Consider the following 24,986-nt stretch of genomic DNA (forward strand, 5'->3'; position numbering starts at 1 on the left):
ATACTATGAATTCCTTCTGCAAAATTATTATCAACTTTTCCATGAGAAAAGCTGTTAGGAAGCGCATTAAAATGCACACAGCAATGGTTTTTGACGATGAAATGACCATATCCTTGAAAATCATCCTGAACATTTGTTTGCCTCCAACCAGGTCTTTATTTAGATAGGTGATGGAACAGCAGAACACAGAGGCCAATGCCCGAGAAAAACACACAGAAAGAAAACAGGAAAGAATCCTTTCTGGTACTCACAGATGCGCTGGGAGGGAGAGGCACTGGGCAGTGAGCGAGGACTCAGGGGCAATGGCGGACTGGGTGGCTGTGTGGGGAGACATGTACCCTCTAAGGGTGGAGCCAGAGCTGTTCTCCCTTGATTTCCTGGAGGACGGAAAGGCCCCCAGGCAGGGAAGCACGAACTGTCTGGATCCTTCCTGTCCTGTCTGGATCTTCCAGTCTGGTCTGGACCCTTCTAGTCCAGCTGGGCTACCCTACAGGGTGGTGTGGAGCTGGAGGGCAGACATCCAGTGGCCTGGGGCCCGACAGAGGGAAGTGCTCAGCAGGAGAAATCCTGGCTTGAGCGCAAGAGTCAGACCCATGGCGGGGGGTGGGGGTGGGGGGGCAGAGGGGGCGGGATTTCAATCAAGCTGGAAGCAGAACAGAAGTGGGTTCCTGTCTCCGTAAAAGAAATAGATGTGAAGGCGAGGCCCTTGGCCCAGTATACTCTCCCAAAGGTTTCCTGAAAGGAAGGAGGGAGTTGGCTGGCACAGCCCTTGGTACCCCTCCCCAGGGAGGTTGGGGCCTGTCCTCCTTTGTCACCCACGGGGCTACTGGGCACGCTGGAAAAACGTGCAGACCAGTGAGAACAGAGCGGTCCACATACTCCCCAGACCACAGGACAGGGCGTTGGCTTTGTCTGCCAACCAGCCTGGACAGGACAGACATGGGCAGACAGACAGACTGAAGAGCGTGTGGGGAGACGCCAGCTGGTAAAGATGAGAGAAAGGATGAGATGGGGGCCTGTCCCTCTGATAGCCACCCCAGGACTCACCGAGTTCCCTGAGAGCATCCCGAGCTCCTGCCCTAGAGGCTGAGAGGCTGAGGAGGAACAGGACATGCACAGGGCACTGTCTCTAACCCACACCCCCCACCCCGCTCTGCCCACCCACAAAATGCACAGCCCACAGCCCTGCGGCCTTCCAGTTAGGTCATCTGGACAAAATCTGGGGGAACTGCAAGTGTGGGGCTGAGACCTGGCAGGTCCCACCACAGCCAGAAGAGAAGGAAAGCGACACAGGTCACGTCTCTCTTGATGTCATGCAGAGAACACGGCATCGTGTCTGGGGCGATCCTGCCCAAAATACACCAAGGACATCCATTCTTGAGGAACTAGGAGCAAAGGCCAAACGAGCCACCTTCAACCAAATCTCAGCTGGAAGTTCTTGGCTCCAGAGACCGGGCACCTCAAGGCAGGGCTTCCTCCTGGACTTGGTCCTGAGACACTGAGGGAAGAGGGAGAAGGAAATCTCTCTCTCTCCCGTCTTTCTCTCCCCCCTCCACGCCCCTGCCGCTTGAGCCTGCAAGGTCTCTCCTACCTGAGAGGTGGTTTCCTTCCTTGCGTTTTCTGCTGTACACGTGTTAGTGGGACAGTGGGCAGACTTGGAAGTGGCTCTGTGGACTAGATCGTGATGCTGTTTCCACGCTCACCTCCTGTCACGCACGGAGTGCGGAAGGTTCCTGCCAGTGTCCCCACTGCTCCTGAAGGCACGGTAGAGAACTGACACCACAGGGGCCCTAGCAGTGCACACAAAATGTCACTTCAATTCCTAGACCTCAGTTAGGGTGGTATTTTTCCTCAGGAGAATTTAAAATAACACAGACCCTTGTCCTTGCAACCAGGAATACCCAAGGAGTAGAATTTCTTCCAAAACCTTTCTCCAGAAGGCAAAGAAAACTTTCTCCATTTCACTCCAACAGGAAGTTATCAGCTTCGTAGTAGACAATGTTTCAAAGGCACTGGGATGTGTACCCAAGAACATATTGTCAGGATGGGCAGGGTAGGACAATTGGGAACCTAATTACAATTATAGCATCTTGGACTACAAATATGGCTGCCACTCGGACTACAAATATGGTCGCCACCTGGACTACAAGGAATATAGCCACCGAATATGGCTGCCATTTGGACTACAAGTAATATGGCGTCTAAACTCTGACCCGGAAGAGGTGTGGACGTTAGTCCAGGAACCACCAATGATATGTAGCTTCTTTGTTCACCAAGAACCAATCCTTGGCTCCTGCACGAAGTCAAGCCATATAAAACTTCCACCCTTCCCCTTCTCCCCGGAGGTCTTTTCTCCACCAGGAGGAGAAAGGGCTAAGAAAAGGCTGCGTGGGAAAGGGTGGGAGTTTTATATGGCTTGACTTCGTGCCGGAGCCAAGGATTGGTTCTTGGTGAACAAAGAAGCTACATATCAATGGTGGCTCCTAGTGTGAGGTTGCCACCTTGTCCGGGTCAGAGTTCAGTCACCATATTACTTGTAGTCCAAACGGCGGTCATATTTGTAGTCCAAGTGCTAATTGTAACTAAGTTCCCAATTGTCCTACCCCCGCCCCCCCCCCCCCCATCCTGACCACGGGGTGTAAGAAAACCTTACACATATGAAGATTCGGAAATCTTTAGAGGTTTTGAAGCTACGTAACAGTACGATCAAGAACTTTTTGAAACTAAACAACAGGACAGGAATGACACATTTGTTTCTATTAGGAGAGCATTTCCAGACATCAGGGCTCCCTCCACCTGTAGGAGACACTGGACCTGGGTGGGTTTGTGGGGATAAGCCTGCAGCCTGTGCCTGGGACACCTGCCCCCACCCAATCCAGTGCCCTGAAGTGCCAAGCCTAACAGTTGCCTTAGTGCATGCAGAGCACCTCCAAGTGGCTTGGGCTGGGAGGAGCAACAAAAGATCTTATCTCAGTAGTAAGGTCAGGGACTGACTGGGCTCACTGAGGTATGGGGTCTGAGGAGCTCAAGTCCAGAGGTCTCAGGGGGACTCTGTGCTCCCCAGGCCCCCCCCCCCCCCCCCCCCCCCGGAGTTTCCAGGCTGCTGGGTCCCGTGTGCACATGCAGGTTCTGGGGAGAAGGGGCCTGGCAGGGGTGAGAGCAGCATTCCACCCTTCCCTGGCCAGTTCCCTTGTAGGGTCACAGCTCCCTGATCTGTGGAAAGCTGCCAAGCCGCTAGTACTCTGGGTTCCCTGCTGAGTGCCTGTCCTGGTCTCCATCTGCCTCTTCCCACTCTGGCCTGTCACCATGGCTGGGCATTATCAGCAGCTCCATTTTCTTGCTGAGCTTTGGACAGCCCACTGGGAGAGGGAATGGAGGGAAGTGGGGTCAGAGTAATAAGCCTGGAAGTCTCTAAGTGTGTCTGTGGCAGAGGCCAGGGCTCTTCCCCAGCAGGGAGGTGCTGGGATTAGAGCTTCTTCACTGACACAGCCGGGCCCACCCCTGTGGTCTCCCTCAACCTCCTGTGCTCCATGTCCAGCCCAGAGTCCTGTCCCACAGTAGGCCCTGTGATGATGAGAGGGAAGCCCAGTAGTTCACTGCAGACACCTGCTCCTTCCATACCCACGAAAAGGGCCAGCTCTGCTGAGAAATCTTCGCTGTGTTGATTTTCCGCAAGACTTTGCCACCTCGAGATTTGGCGGTGTGTCCTGGGAAGGGTGGCAGTGGGAGAAGGGCTGGAAGGGAAGGGGCGGGTGAGGGAAGGAAGGAGGCTGAGGGGAGAGTCCCGGTGGAGGGTGCAGAGCACTGAAAGGACGGGGGAGGACAAGCAGTGTTGAGGAGAGCCTGAGGGAGCCAAGCTGGGAATGGGGTTGGGGTGGGGGGTCCAGCTGGGGACGGAGGACAGAGTCTCTGCAGCAGGAGGACCAGGCAGGGGAGGAAGAGGAAGAGGAAGCTGTTCTCCCAGGCCTGGCTGGGGTCTGCAGGGGCAGGGAGGCTTTTGATGGAATGAAGAATACACTTGAAGACTCATGGGAGTGTCCTTATGCTGGAAATTTGCACGTGATTTTGACACTGGGTGCTTGATTGTGCACTGCTATAGAGGGCGGGGGAGGGGAGGCTTGAGTCGGGGGAGGGGAAAAGACAGTGGAAAGTGTGAAAAGAAAACAGAATGCAGGGACGTGGTGGGTGAAAGAGGAAGAAAATAAAAGGGTGTTTCTGAACAGAAGGAGCCAGAGAAAGGTGGGGGCATTGACCATTAGAGGCTTGGTTGCCTGCAGTTTAGCTCAGGGTGTCCTCAGGGGCAGAGTCCCTGGGGCCCTGAGAGAGGGGTGGGAGGCAGACCCAGGTGAGAGGGAGAGTGGCTGCCACTGGGGCACCTGGAGTGTAGGTGCTGGGGGTACTGGAGGGAGTGGGGACTGCTTGGGGAGTTGAAGGCTGGGGGGAGGGGCCGGAGGAGGCTGCAAGTGGCAGGAAGTCGGGAAGAGGGTTGCAAAACTGCGGGCTGGGGGAGGGTGGGAAAGGCAGGGGGGCTTCCAGCCTGGGGAGGGCGGGCCTGTGGGCTGGAGTCCCCAGAATCAGGGCCCCGTTTTCTGTGTCTGGCCAGGTGGAGCCTGGGGATACTTTCCCCCAAGGCAGGTCTGATCTGCCTTTTCAGCTTCTGTGGGGAGCACCCCAGAAACGCACAATGTGGCCTCCCCAGCACCCCAGGTCATCTGAGGAGGAGGCTTCCACTGGCAGTAAGTGTGCAGGAGGGAGGCACACAGTGGAGCCTGAAGGGCAGCCTGCTTGCCTGTGGGCCTTGGGGTGCCTGATGGAGGGAACAGGGTCAGGGTGTCCTTTGAACCGGGTGAGCCAAAGGGAGTGAGGAACATGGTGAGTGAGGGTTAGGACCCGGCACTTAGATGCCTGCAGTCACGTGGGGCAGGGTCCTCTTCCCCCTCACAGCTGTGGGGCCCTTTCCTCTTCTCATCCTTAAAGGTCCACTGCGGTATCCCAAGCTCCACAGTTGTCCTCTAGCCACGCCCCTCATGGTCTTGTTTTCACACAAGGGCTTTTTGCGGACTCAGCTCTCTAGGGCTCGTCCTTTGTGCACTCGGACAACCTGCGCAGATCAGCCCCCAATGGTGTCCTTCAGGGGGCTGGGGCAACTGTTACATTCGCCCAGAATTCAACATTTCCTCCACCAAAAGGACAGTCCACAAAAATAAAAATAAACAAGCAAGTGTACATGCACCTGGAAAACAATCACACAACAAAACCACCTCAGTATGTATGTAGGTGTGTGTGTGTGTGTGCATTTGAGTGTTAAACACATTTCTTGTGTTTGTTTGTAGATAGACACCTGAAATGGAGCATAGCTGCCCACCACAAGGACTCAACATTTGCAAATGTGGTTCAAGACAACAAAGTATGGATAAACCATAGAGCATACATGCCTTCCTCCACACCACTTAAAGGACATATCATCACACTTTGAAAAGGTCCATAATTTGAAAACGATTTTTTCAACATCCTGCTTACACAGCATCCAAGGCAATGGGTGGAGGAAGAGATAAGAGCAGAATGGGGTAAATCAATTTCTTTAACCCCATACCTTGTAGGTGTGTGGCCTTCCCATGCAGGGAGAGGCCTGTGTGACCTCCTGCCCAGCATCTGGACTCTGGACCCTAGAGGGTGACTGATCTGGTTGGACAGAGCCCCACTGGACATGAAGGGGGTGGGGAGGAAAGTTCTGTCGGGGAAAAGTGCTGCCAGCTCAGGCATTTGGGGCTCATGGGGATTGGGGAAGAGGTGGGATTGGAGGCAGGGCAGGGCTCCTTTCTGTGAGTAGAAAGGGACCAGGCAGCTTCTGTCTGTCGCTGGTCTCACTTCACAAAGGCTGAAGCATTAATGACAGGACTGGCAGGAGTCTGCCTGAGCACAGAGTGTATGTACTCTGAACTGTAAATGTCTGCCTTTGCTGGTGTGGTTAAAGGCCAGGCAGAGCTGTGACATTGCAAAAAAAAAGGAACTGTTCCCTCATTATTTAACACAAGGCTGTCCCAATAAGGTTCACTGCTATTTGTGAGCACTGGGTATATGCAGTAGTTGGCAAATCTAGACTTGCCTGATTGCAGTACGTCATTGTGTTTTGCAAAAAGAGGGCACACAAGTCTACAAAATTAACAAGCTTAACTGGTGTCAGTCAGAAAGCACTCATTTGTGTTGCTATGAATGCTGGACCTCTAGGCCCTGTGGTCACTGCCCTGAGAGGAGCCCACGCTGGCACTGCTGCCACGTCCTCCCAGGATGCAGTCGTGGCTTCTATAAAACACAATGCCCCTGGCTGGCATAGCTCAGTGGATTGAGCGTGGGCTGTGAACCAAAGCATCGCAGGTTCTATTCCCAGCCAGGGCTCATGAATGGGTTGCAGGCCATGGCCCCAGCAACCGCACATTGATGTTTCTCTCTCTCTGTCTTTCTCCCTCCCTTCCCTCTCTAAAAATAAATAAATAAATCTAAAAAAACCCCCACATGCCGTGGGATTGCTAGTGGAGGTCGTGACTTCCTTTGTGGTGGGAAAAAGTGAGCATGCATCACCCAGAAAGGATCCTGCAACACCTGGAGAACCACTGGCTGTCCACCTTGTTTTGCAGAGAGACCTGCAAGTTTCTGTTGAATAGACCCTCACTTTCATTCTGGGTGGTCTTGCTCCAGTTGTACACGATCTGATTGAGGACAAATCTTTAATGAATGTGTTTGAGGTTTTGAAAGAAGTTCATGTTTCCCACACCAAGAGCTCTGGTTGTGGTTTAACTACCCACATACTCTCTGCGCTTGGACTCCCACAGGAAGGGTAACAACCATAGAGAGAAACAGATGAGGCTGCATGAAACTACAACGATTGTGTGCGTGCCCACAAAACACCCTGCAAACACAGGAGCCACCTGAAAAGGAGGCAGAGCTGCCATTCCAGAGGGCCAATACGCAGATATACGGCTCAAGGAAATGAAATGTGTGTAAGGGAGGAATTTTACTCCCTCCTGCACATGACTTGAAGGATGTATCTCACATTGGAAAGAGTGTAAAGGGAAGACAGCTTCTACAATGACTGTCTTATGTACCACCCAATGCAGTCGAGGGCAGAAGAAATGAGAACGTAATCAGTTAAATAAACTTTCTTTAACCCAGTGCAGTCTGTGGCCTGATTCATGCTGAGCTCTTGTAGCGTTCTTCTCAGGTTCTCTGCCCTGGGTCCAGGGCAGCTGTCTCTGTCAGGAGCACACTGGGTTCCCTGGGCTGGGGAGGAAGCTTCTCTGGGGCTGAGCAGCTGGCTGCCTGCTCAGGCATTGGAGGCTTGATTGGGATTAGAGAGGGGATGCAGTGGGAGGCAGGGCTGGGCTCCTTTGTTACAGAGCTATGCAAGACAGGTAAGTTTCCATGATACAGCCAGCTTTTGGAGCTCCTTTGAATTCCCAAAGGCTGAGACATTGGTGAAAGATTGGAATGCGTCTTCCTGACTACATTGCGTACATACCTTGAACTGTGACTTGTTGTCTTTGCTGGTGCAGAAAAGGGCCATGGAGAGGTGCCTCATGGTAAAGGAGGGAAGTGGCTTTTCTGCATTTCAGGAAGGGTGCAAATTTGCACTGCTAGTTTTACCTGTGGTGACACATAGTTGTTGGTGGGTTGAGACGAGGCTGTTTTGAGTACATCCCTGTGTATGTAGCCTAGAGATTGCAGAAAGGGCACAAAATTACCATGTTCAACAGTCAGCACATTCTCCTTTGTGTGTTGGTAGGTGGATGATTACTCACTCGTCTGTGCTATGGCAAGAGGTGCACGTGCAGGCCTGGGGTTATAGTTTGCAGAGGGAGTGGGACTGGCATTGCTGCTCCATTCCCCCAGGATTCAATATGTTCTCCAGCAAAAACACAGTTCACAGAAGTAAAAATAATCAAGCAAGGCTACATCTGCCTGCAAAACAGTCACTCAACAAAAACAACAACAACAACAAAAACCTGGTAAGATCTGTACATGTTTCTAGTTACATGGGTCTGGGTGTGTGTGTGTGTGTGTGTATAAAGCCACCTGAAATGGAGCCAGAGTTGCCATTCGAGAGGAAACAAGTGCAAATATGTTTCAAGAAAACTCCGTGTTTGTATTCCATGAGTCATACGTGTGTTCTTCCAGGCTGCTTGAAGGACATTATCGTCATACAGTGAGCAATTCCCTGGTTACAGTGACAGCTGATAAGGTATGTTCTTTGTCTGGGCTGGCTCTCAGTTGCTTAACTGCATTTTTGGTATTTCTTGTGCTTCATTTCATTTCATTTCATTTTATTTCAATTCATTTTATGTTATTTCCTTTTATTTTATTAGGAGCTGACACCTCTGATTGTATTGCTTTTGAAAGATGATGCTGACTTCTGGCTAAGATGGATGCTTAGGTATATGTACTTTGCTTCCTTGCACAACCAGAGCTAAGAGGACAACATATTAAAAAAGAAAAAACAGCCAGAACTGCCAGATAATCAAACTGTATGGCAGCCTGACAAGCAAGGAGTTAAAGAAAAAACATTGTGCAGACAGGTAGGAAGGGCAGCAACTGGCAGTCAGAGTGGAGAGGAGGAGTGACAAGGCAGTGGCTGGGGGAGCATGGGGTCCCACACTCACCAGTGCATAAAATGGGAGGAACTCTGGGAAGGGAGACAGACCCCACAACCCAGGGTTCCAGTGCAGGAAAGAAAGTCTCAAAACCTGTGGCTGTAAAATTCTGTGGGTGTTGAGGCAGCAGGAGAAATCCCCAGCCTCACAGGAGAGTTCGTTGGAGAGACCCACCATCCTAGAACATACACAAAACCACCCACCTGGGAATCAGCACCACAAGGTACAAATTTGCTTTTGAGTAGCAGAGGAAGTGACTGAAAGCCAGCAGAAAGCTGAGCAAACAGCATTGTTCCCTCTTGGACCCTTCCCCACATACAGCTCCTGGGTTGACCTGCCCTAGTGAATATCTAAGGCTTGCCCTTTACTACGTGACAGACTCACTGAAACAAAAAAAACATATATGGCCTAAATGAAAGAAGAGACTAAAGCTCCAGAAAAAATACAACTAAACAATCTAGAGATATCCAACCTATCAGATACACAGTTGAAAGCACTGGTAGTCAGGATACTCACAGAAATGGTTGAGTGTAGTCCCAAAATAGAGGAAAAGTGAAGGCTATGAAAAGTGAAATAAAGAAAAATGTACAGGGGACCAACTGTGAAGGGAAGGAAACCAAGATTCACATCAATGATTTGGAGCAGAAGGAAGAAAGAAACATTCAAGCAGAACAGAATGAAGATACAAGAATTCAAAAAAACATTGGGAACCTCCGGGACAACTTTAAATGTTGCAACATCTGAATGATAGGAGTGTTAGACAAAGAAGAGGAAGAGCAGGAAATTGAAAACTTATTTGAAAAAATAATGAAGGAAAACTTCTCTAGTCTGCCAAAGGAAATAGATTTCCAGGAAGTCTGGAAAGCTCAGAGAGTCCCAAAGAAATTGGACCCAAGGAAGCACACACCAAGGCATGTCATAATTACATTACCTAAGATGAAAGATAATCACCACAATACATTCTCCCACTAGGTTTTTTTCTTCTATATTGCCAACATTCAGCCTACTGGGAAGATTTTATAAAAGAAAAAAAGTTAAGGAGAGAATCTTAAAAGCATCAAGAGAAAAGAAGACAGTTACCTACAAAGGAATTTCCATAAGACTATCAGCTGATTTTTCCTAAGAAACCTTAAAGGCAAGAAGAAGCTGGAAAATAGTATTTGAAGTCATGAAAGAAAAAAGCTTACATCCAAGATTGCTCTATCCAGTAAAACTCTCATTTAGAATGAAAGGGCAGATAAAGTGCTTCCCAGATAAGGTCAGGTTAAAGCAGTTCATCATCACCAAGCCATTATTATGCGAAATTTTAAAGGGACTTATGTAAGAAAAAGAAGAAGATCAAAGCTATGAACAGGAGCCCTGGCTTGTGTGGCTCAGTGGACTGAGTGCCAGCCTGAGAACCAAAAGGTCACTGGTTCGATTCCCCGTCAGGGCACATGCCTAGTTTGTGAGCCAGGTCCTCAGTAGGGGGTACTCAAGAGACAACCACATAGTGATGTTCCCCTCTCTTTCTCATTCCCTTCCTCTCTCTCTATAAATAAATAAAATCCTTATAAGAAAGCCTTTACTATGAACAGTAAAATGACAACAAACTCCTAAGTAGCAACAGCTGAGCCTAAAACAAAAACAAACTAAGCAAACAACTAGAGTAGGAACAGAATCACAGAAATAGAGATCTCATGGAGGGTTATCAGTGGGGAGGGTGTAAGGTTGGGGGAAGAATGGGGTATAAGGGGGAAGAATGGGGTTAAAGGTACAGGGGAATAAGAAGCATAACTGGGAGAGTTACAAAATAGACAGAGGGACGTGAAGAACAGTATAGGAAATGGAGAAGCCAAAGAACTTGTATGTATGATCCATGGACATGAACTAAGGGGGGGATGTTGGTGGGAGGCAGGTGTAGGGTGGAGGGGAATTAAGGGTGAAAAACGGGACAACTATGATAGCATAGTCAAAATATATACTTAAGAAAAGAATAAAGATCCTGTTGTGTGCCTGCTGTAATTAGAAATCTGAAAAATCCCTTTATGTCTCAATGTGAAGTCATTTAGTGATGCAAACTGTTTGATCTGTCCTTGACATTTATGTAACCCCTTAGCTGTGTTCCCTTTGCCTGCTGTCTGCTGGTCGTGGGCCCTCTGCTGGGGAGAATTGTCTCCTGGAGTCCAGCTTCAGCGAAGGTCATCCTTCCTGAACCAGGGGCAGCTTCCCACAGTCTTTTCTCTCCCTGCTTCTGTCCCCATCTCTCTTCTCACTCTGGCCTCTTTATGTCTCTTACAAGGACACTGTGATATCCTTCAAGAGAATCCAGGATATTTTTCTGATCTCAAGGACTTTAAGTTCACCAAATTGGCATAGTCCCTTTTGTCACATAAAGAACCAATCACAGATCCAGGATGAGACTCTGGATACATTTGTTGGCCATTATTCAGCTTACATAATATAAAAAGATATTCAAAATATTTAGACTTCATATTTCAAAGCTCTTCTAAACTATATGCTTTTCAAAACCTGCGTACAAGATTAGGTCAAGTGTTGCCTCCTTAATTGCACCTGTTTCTGTGCTGGGCCAGGCTGTGGGAGGGTCCCCCTGGCCCCTCAGTGCTGGCTGTCACACCTGCAGGTCTGGCTGGAGGGCGGTGACATGGCTGGTTCACAGTGCTGGGTGACATGGCACAGATGCCTCTGCCAGGAGCACTGGGAAGGGCAGACGTGTCTCCTCACTTCTTCATGGCTGTTCTCTAGGAGTAAGTCACAACCAGGATTGAGGCAAGAAGATGCACATTGTGTTTCACAAGCATTTGATCCTCTCATGTTGAAGCATAAAACCATGGACGTCCTAGTGGGTGTCCCGGCCCCACTCCTCATGGGTGAGAGAAGGACACCCCTAACAGACTAATGATGTGGTCGAAGGAAGAGTCAATACCCTTCTCAAACCAGATGTCTAACTGCTGGTCAAGAGCCTGCCCGTGATTGCAGTGGGCAAGAGGGCTCCACTCTATACAACCAGTGGACGGTGAGATGTTTAAAAACAATACGGTTTTTTAGGTGATGTGTTGCAAAGCAGTATCAATGATTGTGCTTTGCTTACTGCTTACACATTAAGCACAATACCTGCACAATCAGACTGTGAAAAGTTTAAAAGAGAAAAATCCCACTGCAAATGAATATGCTTATCAGTATACAACATTACGAATGTACTTAATGCCAACATATTGTGCACTTAAAAATGGTTACATTGCCCTGGCTGGTGTGGCTCAGTGCATTGAGCACCAGCCTGTGAACCAAGGGGTGCCTGGTTCGATTCCCAGTCAGGGCACATGTCTAGGTTGCTGGCCAGGTCCCCAGTAGCAGGTTCCTGAGAAGCAATCACACATTGATGTTTCTCTCCCTCTCTTTCTACCTATCTTCCCCTCTCTCTAAAAACAAAATTAATGAAATATTTTAAAGACATAAAAATAGCATAAACTAGCATATAAAGTAGCATTCATGGTTTTGTTTTATAATCATCTTGGCTATAAACATAATTGCCTTATCTTTAATATAAACAATGTTTGTAGCCCTGGCTGGAGTAGCTCAGTGGATTGAGTGCGGGCTGCGAAGCAAAGCATCACTGGTTTGATTCCCAGTCAGGGCACATGCCTGGGTTGCAGGCCATGGCCCCCAGCAACTGCACATTGATGTTTCTCTCTCTCTCTTTCCCCCTCCCTTCCCTCTCTAAAAACAAATAAATAAAATCTTAAAAAAGAAAAAAACAATATGTTTACAAAAATATAATGACTCATTTAAATGATGTTTTTGCCCTTTATAATTATGAAATAATCTATTAAAATAAAATTTTGTTTTTTTCCAAACAATGAAATAATCAATCTGTTTGAAAATGCAGTACTCAGTGTTTTAAGAGTAATGCGCTTATCCTTATAAAAAATTAAATGACTGTATCTTTTTATTAGTTGTGAAGACATTGCCCTTAGGAAAGTATAATGTGCTTTTAAACATGTAATGGCCTTTGCCTTTCAAAATATCCAGATCATGTCCCAGAGACAGTCGATGATCCTGTCTTGAATAAAGGTGTCCTTTGTTGAGGAAGCTAGTAGTGATGACAGTGAGAGGAAGAAGACCACACATGCCAACTTGGATGCATCTCAGAGCCACGCTGTTCAGTAGGAAGAAGCGACACTGATCCACGTGACTAATCCATGTAGTGTGTGGACGTGAGTGCAGAGGACGACAGAACAGCCCCTCTCTGTCCTGCACCGTGTGAAGTGACCGCCCCAGCACAAGCCTGCTTTCTCCCTGGAACACAGCGTGAGAACAGAGTGGATCCCTCGGGGTCATTCCAGGGATGGAGTGGAGAGAGGCCTGAGGAGCCAAGACAGTGGACCCTTCCAAGTGACCCCATTACCCCTTTTACAGAGAACTTCACCCCAAATTTTGTGTCTTCAGGTACTTGTGCAAAAACTGACCACTTATCATTGTGATTGGAGTTTGTCATTTTCAGGCCCCAGATCTTGTCAGACATGCAGCAATTTTAAGTTTCTGGGTCTTTTATTTACATAGCAATGGACATCAGGAAGGAGGCCCATCCTGACGTGATTCCCACATGCTGGTGGGGCTGGAATTGCTAACGTTTTACAGGCAGTGACACTGTGGAGGCTGTGCTTACTTCCTCACATGTAATTATTCACTGGTGAGTTAATTCCCTTTTGGAACAGTGAGCTCACATTCTGCACAGGCTTACAGCAGTGCTAGGGCCACAAAGGTGAACCTGACAGTCTCCATTTTATGGAGCTGAAATTCTAGTGAAAGGAGAGAGGCAACCAAGAAATAAACAAGCTGCATTTCAGATGGTGATAAGTCCTCCAAATGGCAATAGAGTGGAGTAAAGGGGATGGAAAGAGTTTGGGTTGGGGAGTCACTTTATTACGTAAGATGGTCAGGGAAATCCTGCATGACTCTGTGAGATTTAAGTGAGACCTAGAACAGGGAAGAAGGGACCGTGTAGGTCTCTGAAGAAAGATTATTCTAGGGAGAAGGAACAGCCAGTGCAAGGACTCTGGGGCAGGAGGACGTTTGCCAGGTTCGAAGATCAGAATAAATGAAATGGGAAGAATGACATGAGGAGTGCAGACAGGCACCAGAGTTTTTAGGGCAGTGCTCTCAAAGGGCCATCTTCTAGGAGCTAAAGAGCCTGGCACAGAAAGTAGACCAACCACACCACCAAGCGTCCTGTTCATTCCAGCTGACACATTCTGCATTACAAGACTTTCTGAACCAAAGCACTGCCTGCTTCACCTTCTGGTGGAAACTCCTGTCTTGTGCCGACCAGCACTGTGAGCAGCACTAAGCTGGGGCCCTGGGGGCTGTGCTGAAGACTTGGGATGTCTGTGTGATTGAGGTAGAGCGAAAGGCAGGCTTTGAGAAGAAAAAAACAATCTGACTTGGGAGTTAGAAGAATTCATCTCTGAGGATTCAGATATCCTGTAAACAAAAGCAGGACCAGCTGCTTGCTGCTATGAAAACCAATATGCAGAAGGCAGGTGCTGATGGAGAGGAAAGGCGTCTCTTTTCAGGTGCTGGTCATCTGGGAGATGGGGGGTGCGTGTCCCAAAGCCCATCTCCAGGTCTCGGTGCAGGCAGAGGTTTCTATAAGGAGGGAGAGGGGAACAGCACAAAGAGATCAGGGGAGGGGGTTGAAAAGTTCTCTAGGTGCAGATGTGTGCAGTCCATTCTGATGAGAAAAGTGACGGTGCCCTGTGTGTCTTCTTGGTCCACTCATTCTGCTTCACGTCATCCTGGCTCCACGGTTGAGGTCAGCACATCTGCTGGAGCTGGGATGCCTGAAGGTCAGAGTCTGTGTCTTCTGAAGTTAGTTGCTAGCATCCTTACACAAACATGCTGTTCATCTATAAGCTACATATTAGTCAGAGTCAGCATTTACATACACAAGCTCAAGAAGAATGGTGGGTGGTTTCCACCTTCCCACTGTTACAGCCGCACTGTGAGGAGATTGATGTAAGGTCAAGAAGGCAGGAAGAAGACCAGTTAGGAGACTGTTAAGATGACCTTCTTGTAGGACAGATGGTGGCTTGGACCTGAGACTTTCATTTCTCTCTATACTTTGCAGACTGACTGCAGGTGTGCTGATGGATTAGAGTTTAGTGTGGGAGCAAGAGAGGCTTCAAGGATAATGTCAAGATTTCATACCTGAGCACCTGGAAGAATGGGGTTGAGCCTGACTGAGAAGAGGAAGACTCTGAGAGGATCAGGTTGGGAGGTAGAGTGAAAAAAAGTCTTGGTTGTGCACATGCTGCATCAGAGGTGCCCGAGGGACTTGTAGGAAAGACACCCCAGATTGGCTAAATCAATTTTCCTCAAAACCCCTTGGAAATCACACGGAAAACTGAAGAACTAAACATGGCAATTCCTAGAATCTCTGACAACAATTTCAACGTGTGAGCTCTGGAAGAAGAAGTGGTTGTGTCAGTGTGGGTTGTGCCTCCCTGGGCACTCAGGGCAGTGCAGCTGGAGGGTCCTGGACTGCTGCTGCAGAGGCTGCAGAGGGGCCGTGGCCTGAGTCCAGGGCAGCCTGTCCATTTCCCAGGGTTTTCATCCGGGAAGCAGCAGTGCTGTCTTTAGTGAGGGAAACCTCCAGCCCTGTGTTTGTTATTCATTCTGGAAGCTGAAACTTAATTTATATGAGTAATACTTTTCTACAAAATGAAGGCAGGCTATTTATGGACTGGTTCATAACCAGAGGAATATAAGCTTTTGATTCTACGCTTCTGGCATCAGAAACAACACAACACAAACACAGGAAACCTGTCAGTGCTCATCATATGTTACCTGAACAAAAAGCCAAAAACTTTGGGCTTCTCGGAGGAATTTTGGTGAGTGGATAAGGCCCCAAGGGGGCCTGTTGTTTTGCTGTGACCACCTATAACCCCAAGAGGATTTTAACTCCCACTGTGCCTGGAACAAAACATTGTCACCCCGTATCTGAGAGTCACACTGTGAGGGCAGCCAGGTACTGGCTCCCTTCTGTTGGATGTTCTTTCTTGCCTTTGAGACGACACTCAGTGCCCTGTGTCTGTGTGTGTGCTGTTTCAGAGAGATCACAGGAAGGCTCTGGCTTCTCTCTCTGTGCCATGTCAAGGATATCTGTCTTCAAACCGACAGCTTCCCTGGATACAACCAAAGCTATCTCTATATAACATGCTTTGAGGCTCCTTAGTGGTTTTTCATTTTTAGGCATTATGTAATCCAAAGTTTTTCCTTTTGGAATAAGATAATTCAGCTTTCTTCCTCATTACTAACTCCGTCTCTTTTCTGCTCCCTCTCCTTCCCTCCACCTTGTCTCTTCAGCATTTTTAAAAAGACCAATATTTAGTGTAGACTTTATTGTGTTTGTTTAATGCCATTTACATTTGAGCCAAGTGACTGTGGTTTCTTTACATTTGAATCTCTGCAGTACATCAGAGAGGGGGAACCATCCTTCTGTAAGCTACAGAAGTGGTGGTGTGTGGGAGGGTTGGGGAATGGTCCTGCTCATTAGACACTTGTAATGAAAAAAAAAAGTAGGAAAAGCAAAAAATTTCTCCACATGCCTTCATAGGTCCTTCAGGTTATTTGCCACAATACAGCCCTCTGGTGGTCACAGTACAGATTGCACCTTCAATAGGATCAAACCTTTTTTTTTTGTCCCAGGGTCACTCCTAGGGGCAGAACCAAGAAAAGTCATTGTGAAGGGATAATGCAGGGCTCTTTGTTCAAATGCTATTAAGAATTTCACCCTGGCTGGTGTGGGTCAGTGGTTGAGTGCTGGCCTGCGAATCAAAGAGTCGCCAGTTCAGTTCCCAGTCTAGGGCACATGCCTGGGTTGTGGACCAGGCCCCTGGTAGGGGGTGCTCAAGAGGCAACCACACACTGATGTCTCTGTCCCTCCCTTCCCCTTCTAAAAATTAAATAAATGTTTAAACAGAATGGTAAGAGTGGACATTCTTGCCTTAAACAAGTTATTGAGAATTTCAAAATGATGAAAGCAGAGTATTAAGCCTAGCACAGGCCTTTCTAAGTGACTGTGCAGATTGTGAGCCCGTGAAGCCAGCCCTCCCCAGCAGGGTGAATGGATGTGTTTGTCCTCCAAGTCAATTTTACACCAACTCCAGTCATCACCAACATGAGACCTACAGCGAATGTCACTTTAACAGTGAGAACTAGAGGCTTGTTTGCTAAAGATAATCAAAATGGTAAGTTTTCTCAGTGCCTTACTAAGACACCTGTGCTCTGAAAGACGGAAGTGATGTCTGCTCCGGTGGGTGCTCTCAGGCATGACATCAGTGAGGACAGTGACACCAGCGATTAAATCAGCTCTAGTGATAGCAATTTCAGCAAAACATGAGCTGTAGGGACACCCTCATCTGGGACCATTCAGGGGTCTGCCACCTCTATGAGGCTTCTGTGGCTCCAATAGTCTGGGCCATGGTGGACGTACCCTCCAGAGTGAAGAACAAGTTGATGTACTTTTACCTCCATCTAATCTATGTTAGAAGGATAAGAGGTGTTTGTGAGCCTCTGGTGAGACCTAATAAGAGAATCACATGCAGACTCCTAGGGTTTGCAGCAAGGCCATGCCTTCTACAGCGACAGAACAGTAGCTCCTGATGGCTTCCAGGCCTTGAGAGAAACAGCCTGAACATGGGCTCTGTCTAATGTGACCAGGTGGCCAGACCTCCTCACCATGACGTGGGTGCTGTCATACCCACCAGCACAAAGGCAGGTGGGGAGAGCAGCATCCACCACAGATGGGAGAGATATATCCTGGACTAGACAAGGACAGGTGGTTGAGACCATTACGACCTACCCCTCCAGCACTGTGACGTGTCACACAGCTCCCACCTGTGGAAACACAGAAAGTTCACTCTGACTAATCACCAAAAAAGAAGTCTCTTCTCACTCCAAGTCTGTACTGGCCCTCAGTCCCCCTCTCACACATACAATGTCAACCACTCACTTGCCTCTTTTCAGGCTCCTCGTCAGCCTTACTCACTGACACCCAAGTCCCCGGGGACATGACTAACTTGTGGACTCAGCTGAGGCATGTCTTGGGGTATGAAAGGAGGCCTGGCTTTGCACAGCTCTCCCAGGCCCTGTGGAAACTGCTGCCTGGGGACAATGCTTTGAGCGCTGGCTGCACACATCTCTACCAAGTTAGAACTAGAGACTGGACACCTCTGGCTGTCAGTCTGGTCTCACAGCTGAGCCTGCCTCGCATGCATTCTTCCCCCTCCCCAGGCTTTATCACAACCCCCCTCTTTTTTTGACTGACTACCCTGCACTCCTACTCCTTTCCTAACTCAAATTTTCAGAATTTCTTGTCTCATCTTTGGGGTTTTCGGTGTCCCCAATTTTACAATCCCTAATTGCTCTTCAGACTCTTTGTTCCCCATGAGAGGGTCATCTTCCCCGCGCCCCCCCCCCCCCGCCATGTTTCCTATTTCTTGTCCCCTGTCCCATAACTCTTTGGGCCAGACACCTACTGCTCCTTCTTTTCCCAACATCAGGGCACTAACCCGAGTCTTCAAGGACATTATTCTTTCCCCAACTCTGTGTCTCACCCCTCATGCCCTTTTAAGTCCAGGAAAATGGTGCCTCCATTTTACCGCATCAGTTTTAGTGGCTCCTTCCTCAACAGGTAGGTCAGCCCCTCACTCATATTCCTCAGTCCCATAGTGAGTACCCCAAAGGAGCCCTTCTGCATGGCCCCCCTAAATCCCTTTGAACCCTTATAATGCCTAAAACCTGCAACCCCCCCCCTCCAGGATTGACAATTTGTCATTTTGACTCTCAGAAGACCCCATTCCTCCAGGACTTCCCTCTATGCCCACGTCTGCTTACCCACAATTCACATCTGGCACATCTCTAAGGATTTCAATCACATGCCCCAAAGACAATAAGGAGCCAGAAAGAAAACAGAACCAGAGGTGAGATTTCTTTCCCATTTCCCAGGCTCTGGTTGTGGACTCTCTAGGAATAGACATGTGGAATTTGTAAAAAAAAAAAAAATAAATAAATGAAAATAATAATAATAAAAATAAAAACAAACAAAAATCCCCCCAAACCCCCAAACAGAACAAAACAAAAAAAGAAAATAAAGAATCAGGACAAGGATGTCTAGGCTTGGTTCCAGGTCACAGAGGACCCCAAACAGGTCACCGAGGGCAGGCCTGCAGGTGGCTGATGTGACAGGGACCCACATGTGCACTAGAGAAGTTGAGTTTCATGACAGAGTATCTTCTAGAGCTCCATGACCTTGCTCTTTTGAGGGCGAGTGAGAAGGGATGTGGAGTGAGAACGCTATTGATGGTTAGGCCACTGCCGAGGTGCAAGGTTTCAGGCCGGCACGTCTTCCCCCATTTTAGGGCAAAGGCCCATCTGGGGCACCGGTGGCCCCAAGAGGACCTGGGCAGTCAGGTCATCTCCTGCACTGGACACCAAGTCAGAAGAGAGATAGGACAGTTGAAAACATATACTTGGAGGACTTTTGTCAGATAAAAAAAGAAATTGGAAGATTTGAAAATAGGGTAAGAATTGACAGTGTGAGAAAATAACAGGATCTGCCAACTACAGATAGGTTACGTCAAAGTAAAACACATTGCACAAATTGCAGAGGCAGGAAACGATTAAAAGACCACGCAGCAGGGCAGGGAGACTGAACTCAACACCCCTGGAACAGGAGGCTGGAGAGATGTGAAGGACAGCTGGAGGAATCAGAGGCATCTGTGTTTGCTAATGGGCTTTACACAAAAGCAAAGTCAAGCTTCTTATGAAATTGTGACTAGAGGTCGTTTTACATCTTGGCTGTAAAGTTCCCACCCAGGTTAGGGTCCTGCCCTCCCTCAGAGACTGGTACACAGAGACACTAGGAGAAATAACTTTCAAGGAATGAGCCCAGGCCTTGGAGACAGAGAAGACGACCAGTACATTTCAACAGGGCAGAGAAAAAAGTTGCAATTACTAATTGCAATTATATTTCTAAAGGAAATGTTCTAAAACAAGTGGAAAAACAGAGGCATGTAGTCAGGAAGAACCTGTCTAAAGTTTCCTGACTCTGAGGGAACAAGAGGGGCTTTGGGTCACAACAAAACTGCTTCTGCACAGTGGAGAGAACCACAACCCAATCTCTTTCAGCCCAAACCCAGACTGCGTCTCTATTAGTTCCTTCATTTTGCAAAGGGGTGCAAGTTTCCAGCCATTTATAAACAGGTGCAAAGTAGCTGAGGCTCCCTGAACAGAGCCAGGATCTCCCAGAAAGCTGTGCTGCCAGAGCTCTCCATTAGAATGCTGTATTTTTCTCTGCAGTCACTTTCCCTTGGACCAGACATCAACTTCAAGGAAGAACAGTGTTCTGGACCCTACCACAAGGCTGGTGTCACCTGATTTGGCCTGACTGGTTACCTGCTTGCAAAGGAGCTGACATTCACCATATGGTTTGCTCTGCTGCAGGCTCTTCTGTGAAGCCTGAGATGAGAGTTGTAACAGCCTCTTGAGGTGAGGAAGCCTCGCCCTCACACCTCGCCTGCAGTCTCTAGCTCTGGGTGATGGTCTCTTCTCCAAAAATACCAAAAGACCCCTCAGGTCTAACTTAGCTCCATAAAGGGTGAGGTCATTTCTAATTCTGTGGGCATCAGCCTGAACTAGGACATTTGAGTCAAAGCCTTGGTTGTATTACCAATGTTTCCAATTATATTCTGCTAACAAGGAGGACAGTGTCTTACTGAGCTTATGCAAATAAGTCTATTACCATGAAAATAAGAATACTTAAGAGGCTTTAGAAATTTTCTGAAAGAAATCAAAGAGGAAGAAAAAGATGGGTGATTTTCTACTTCATGGGTGTCCTTCTTCCCACTTCTGTTGTCCACAGCAGCGTCCAGATGCCCTCCACGGATCCCACTGCAGGAGGGAAGGAGCTTGTGCTCCTGCAAGCTTATGAGGTTGCTCCACCGGTCATCTCGTGACCGCTGCCCATCCTGTGAGGGATTCAGTGTCACCTCCCCTGTGGGGACGGTGCAATGAGTCCAAACAAGGTGGGGTCTGGTGTGGCATGTGACCTCAAAGCAACAACAGTGACAACATCAGATCACATTTTTGATCATTTATTGACTCAGTGCAAATCTTCTAAGTACTTTCCACCATCCCAACAAATCTATTTCATGAGTTCAAAAAATTAATTCAAAGTGTTATAACACAGGGCAGGGGCGAAGGGTCACTCATGTTCCACATGCAGCCCTAGAGGCGCACTTTCGGCAGAACTGATGGGGTTGGAGACCTCACACTGGTAATTCCCAGCGTCCTCCCTCCGGACGGGGTCTATGGTGAGGCTTCTGTTGCGCCAGGACAGCTTCCTTCTCTCTGAGAGCCGCAGGTTCATGCCGTTGAACAACCACTGGGTGGAGACGGCATTTGTGTCGCAGGTCAGGACCACGGTGTCCTTATCCTCTGTGACTGTGGTGTTGCTGGCGAGGACGGTGGGCCTTCTCACGGGCTCTGTGGAGAAACAGAGGAGGGGAATGACTGAGGTGGGCTTGGGACCTGGGGCCGTGCTGCGGGTGAGGGATGGCAAGCAGGGGGCACGGACTTGCTAAAACATTGGCAAATGTTCTGTTTGGTGGTTCTGAGCTAGAAATTTGGAAAGATCTTCTCATGTGAAAATTATTATAAATATTTCAGGGCCTATGACCAATCTCAGGAAGCAACAAAATGTCTGAGGCATGGGGCTCAGCCCCTGGCAGGGGCTCTGGAGCCAGAATTGCATACACTCTGCATCCAGGTTCCAGTCACTGAAGAGATTTCAAATCATTCATTCATTCATTCAATCACTGTTTATTTCTTTTTAATTCATCAGAAGCAACTGGGTGTTTGTTTCATGCCAGACCCTGAGCTGGTTGCAGGTGTGGAGTGAGGAGTGAGAGGCAAAGTCCTTCCCTTCACATCCAGTGGGAGTGACACCAACACATCAGGAAGCAAAGAAGGGATTTCAGTCCAGGGCAGGGAGGTGTGGATCTGCCACCTGAGGGGGAGGCCTGGGCATTCCCAGCACTGACTCTGATTGTTACTTTGGTTCTTGAGCAAAATCAGATTAATTCTCCATTTGGTTTCACTCCCCAGACCAGAATCTCTCCCTCTGGGCCGAGGCACCTAAGAAGAAAAGATCTGAGCCAGTGGTTGGTCTAGGGGTCCACACACACCACGTAAGACCCCCGGAGTGGAGGAGAGGATAAAACTATGGCTGAGACAAACCTCAAGTGACTGTGGCCAGCTGCTCATGGCCTGTGGGACTCTGCTTTAGTGACTTTGCCTCCCTGTGCCCCAGTTCCTCCTCAGTGGAGGAGGATGAATATCTGGCTGCCAGGTTGTCAGTGTATTAACCATGAAATATTCACAGTATAAGACCTAAATCTTAGGATAGAGAGCAACTCAAATAAGGGCACCTGTTATTGATCGACTCCCACAGAGAATCCCCTGGACTGGTTCCTAGTGGATGAGGGGCTGCCAGAGGCATTTTTTCTCCTTGGTTTCTCCCTGGGGACACTGACCTTCTTCTGGACTCTCCTAAGTCCCCCAGAAGAGGTGGCAAATGATTTGGGGACCCTGTGTTGCTATGCTAATCCCACATAGTATCAGGTGGAAAACATGGCTCAACTCTGTCCCTGCCCAGCTGTGACCCTTGGGGCTGAACCCTGTTTGGTGATCAGCTCAGGAGCTTTGTGACTCGGGCACCCGGGAAACCATTGCTCCCAGTCATCCCTTCCCAGGAGGTCAAACCCAGCCTGACCCAAGCTTGCCAAGGTTCCTGGAGTCAAAAGCCCTGGGACAGGAGTCTGGGGAGGGGCTCCTGGGCTGAGCTTCTCTGTGAGGATCCCAGGAGGCTCCTCAGGTCAGGCCCTGACTGAGCCCTGCAGGGCCTTTCTCAGGGTCATGGACATGGGGAGGGCCCAGGGAGCTGGACTGAGACTGGTCTCTCTCTGCTGAGTTACTCGCATCAGACTGGTCCTTCTGTCTGTGGTGATTGTCTGCAGGGCTGGAATTAGGGAAGGGAGCGGAGATCATAGGAAGTTCGTATCCACTGTGTGCGTCCTGCGCTAAATGCCCAACCCCAGCCTGGGACGTGATGCAGAGGGGGATGGAGGCTGAGCCCAGGGCTCTCAGTCCTGTGTGTGAAGTAGAATCCATCCCACCCGACACCCAGAGGTCAGAGAGCGATTCACTCACGGTACACATTAAGCCGTCCGAATCCTATTTCTTTTTTTGAGTCGTGAAGGTAGGCGACTATGGTGTAGTATCCCGCGTCCTTCCGGGTGACCCTCCGTAACAGCAGGGATCCGTCGTTATTGATTTTCTCACGACCGCTGTGTGCAGGCCCTGTTGCATACAATCCTGGGCCCACCGCGATGGATGCGATGTTGCGATTGGGGTTCGCCCCCTCCCCCTTGTACCACATGTAGCCTATCACTTCGTGAGGCTTGTTGCGGATGCGCAGAAGCACATCCTTCCCTTCGGCAGCGTAGGTCGACACAATAGCGAGTTGGGCAGTGCTGGGCGGGCTCCAGGAGGTTAACAGTGAGACTAGAAAGAGAGAGAGAGGTTGATCAGTGTTTGGATCTCTGTAGTGGGTGGAAAGATGAGGCCCTGGGTTCTGAGCAGGTATTTTTACTTCTCAGTCTTGGTGTGTGAATGTGTGTGAGTGTGTGTGTGAGTGAGTGTGTGTCTCCCATGGTCAAGGTCAGCAGCATGGCCAAAGTTACTTAATCACCTCTGAACCTGTTATTTTTTGTTTCAAACACTCTTCCTCAGGTGTCTGCCTGGCTCTTCCCTCACTGCCCTCCGGGGTGTCTTTGAAAGACACTGTGACTGACCACCTTCTCTAAAGATTCTGTGTCTTCACCTTCTGACCTGCCCTCACTTTGCATTTTCATGGCACCGGTGGGTAGCTGACATCACACCTAGATCTTTCCTTGTCCTTCTCCTCCACATAAAATGTGAGCTCCCTGGGGGCAGGGTCCTGTCTGATCTTGTTGTACCCCCAGTGCCTTTGACAAGCTGTTCACACCTGTCCTGTGGGGGGTTGAGGGGGTGGTCCCACCAGGGTCCTGCACCTCCTGGGGTGTATTCATCCATTTCTGAGGTCGGCAATAAAGACAACGTCTAAAGCCCCTGGTTAAATTTTTTCTGGTGTCGCCTGACATAAATTGTTATTATTATCATCATCACTTTTCAAAATTCAATTCTCAGTGATGAGTAACTTAAGAAATGAACAACAATCAAGGTGTTGCTGCCCCTCACACTTCCAGATCTTGAGATTTCCCTGTTGCTGAGCCCCCCTCCCCATCCTACTCTGCTCCCTGTCCTCTCCTGTCAGGTCCAAACAGAAGCCCTCTGTCCCCTCTCAGAGCACTGTTTTCCAATAGATCCCAGCTGGTCTTTGTCTCCCATCTTCCTGTCCACCCCCAGGGGTCGTCCCCTCCTTACCGGCCAGCAGGAGCCCCTGCCAGGGGATGCGCCTTGTGCGGGTGAGCACTGAAGGGGACTCCATGGTGTCTGCAGTCTGCTCTGTCCCTCCCTCTATGAGAAGAGCTTGAGGGGCAGCAAGGCTCACAGGCACTTCTGTCTGGAGTGGTGGAAGCTGCTGTCCCTCCTCCCTGTGTGTCGAGCCTCCTCTTGTGGCAAGATCACCTCCCTGGTCACATGGGCTGGGGGCAGAGTCTGTGCCCAGGACCCTCCCTCTCCCTCCCCTCATTTTTGCCACTTTTGTCTCCGTCTTTCAGTTTATTGTTTCTTTATATTTCAGTTCCCTGGGAACTGCTGAGCCTTTGAAAACACACACACACACACACACACACATACACACACACACACCCTATTTGGAGAAGCACAAGCCTGGGGGGTCCGGGTCCCAGGCATTTCCCACAGCTCCCTGTTGGTGCCCAGTAGCCTTTCCCACAGCCTGTCTCTTTCACATTTGACTTTCCCCTTCACAGCAGTAGCCCTGAGGCTACCTGGGGCGGGGGGGGGGGGGGGGGTGTCCCAGGGATGCCACCCCTGCTGTGCATCGGATCACCCATGAAACTCTGTAAAGACCACAATGCCCAGCTGACATCTTAGAAATGCTGCTTCAGCAGCTGCCCAGCTACTGTAGACGCCAGGTCAGAATATGATCCTGTGATGTGGGTGGAGAACAGCCCCTCCCACTGTCCACGCACAGGGCAAGTCTCCAGATCCTGGGAAAAAATGCAGATTCTGACTCTGCAGGGGAGCAGTGGACCAGACTCTGCAACCAACAAG

The 24,986-nt window shown here is 49.1% G+C and overlaps 1 protein-coding gene across 1 annotated transcript; it reads right to left on the reverse strand.

Moving 5' to 3' along the window:
- Window positions 1–20,784: 20,784 nt before the first annotated feature.
- On the reverse strand, window positions 20,785–24,357 carry LOC114511380 (carcinoembryonic antigen-related cell adhesion molecule 21-like). The gene is made up of 3 exons (XM_028530089.2): window positions 24,174–24,357; window positions 22,917–23,270; window positions 20,785–21,191 (listed from the first exon to the last, which is right to left on the reverse strand). The coding sequence occupies exons 1-3, from the start codon at window positions 24,235–24,237 to the stop codon at window positions 20,911–20,913; spliced, it is 699 nt and encodes a 232-aa protein (XP_028385890.2). The 5' UTR covers window positions 24,238–24,357; the 3' UTR covers window positions 20,785–20,910.
- Window positions 24,358–24,986: the final 629 nt, after the last annotated feature.

The sequence above is a fragment of the Phyllostomus discolor genome, chromosome 12 (genome assembly GCF_004126475.2).
Source record: "Phyllostomus discolor isolate MPI-MPIP mPhyDis1 chromosome 12, mPhyDis1.pri.v3, whole genome shotgun sequence".
Lineage (NCBI taxonomy): Eukaryota > Metazoa > Chordata > Mammalia > Chiroptera > Phyllostomidae > Phyllostomus > Phyllostomus discolor.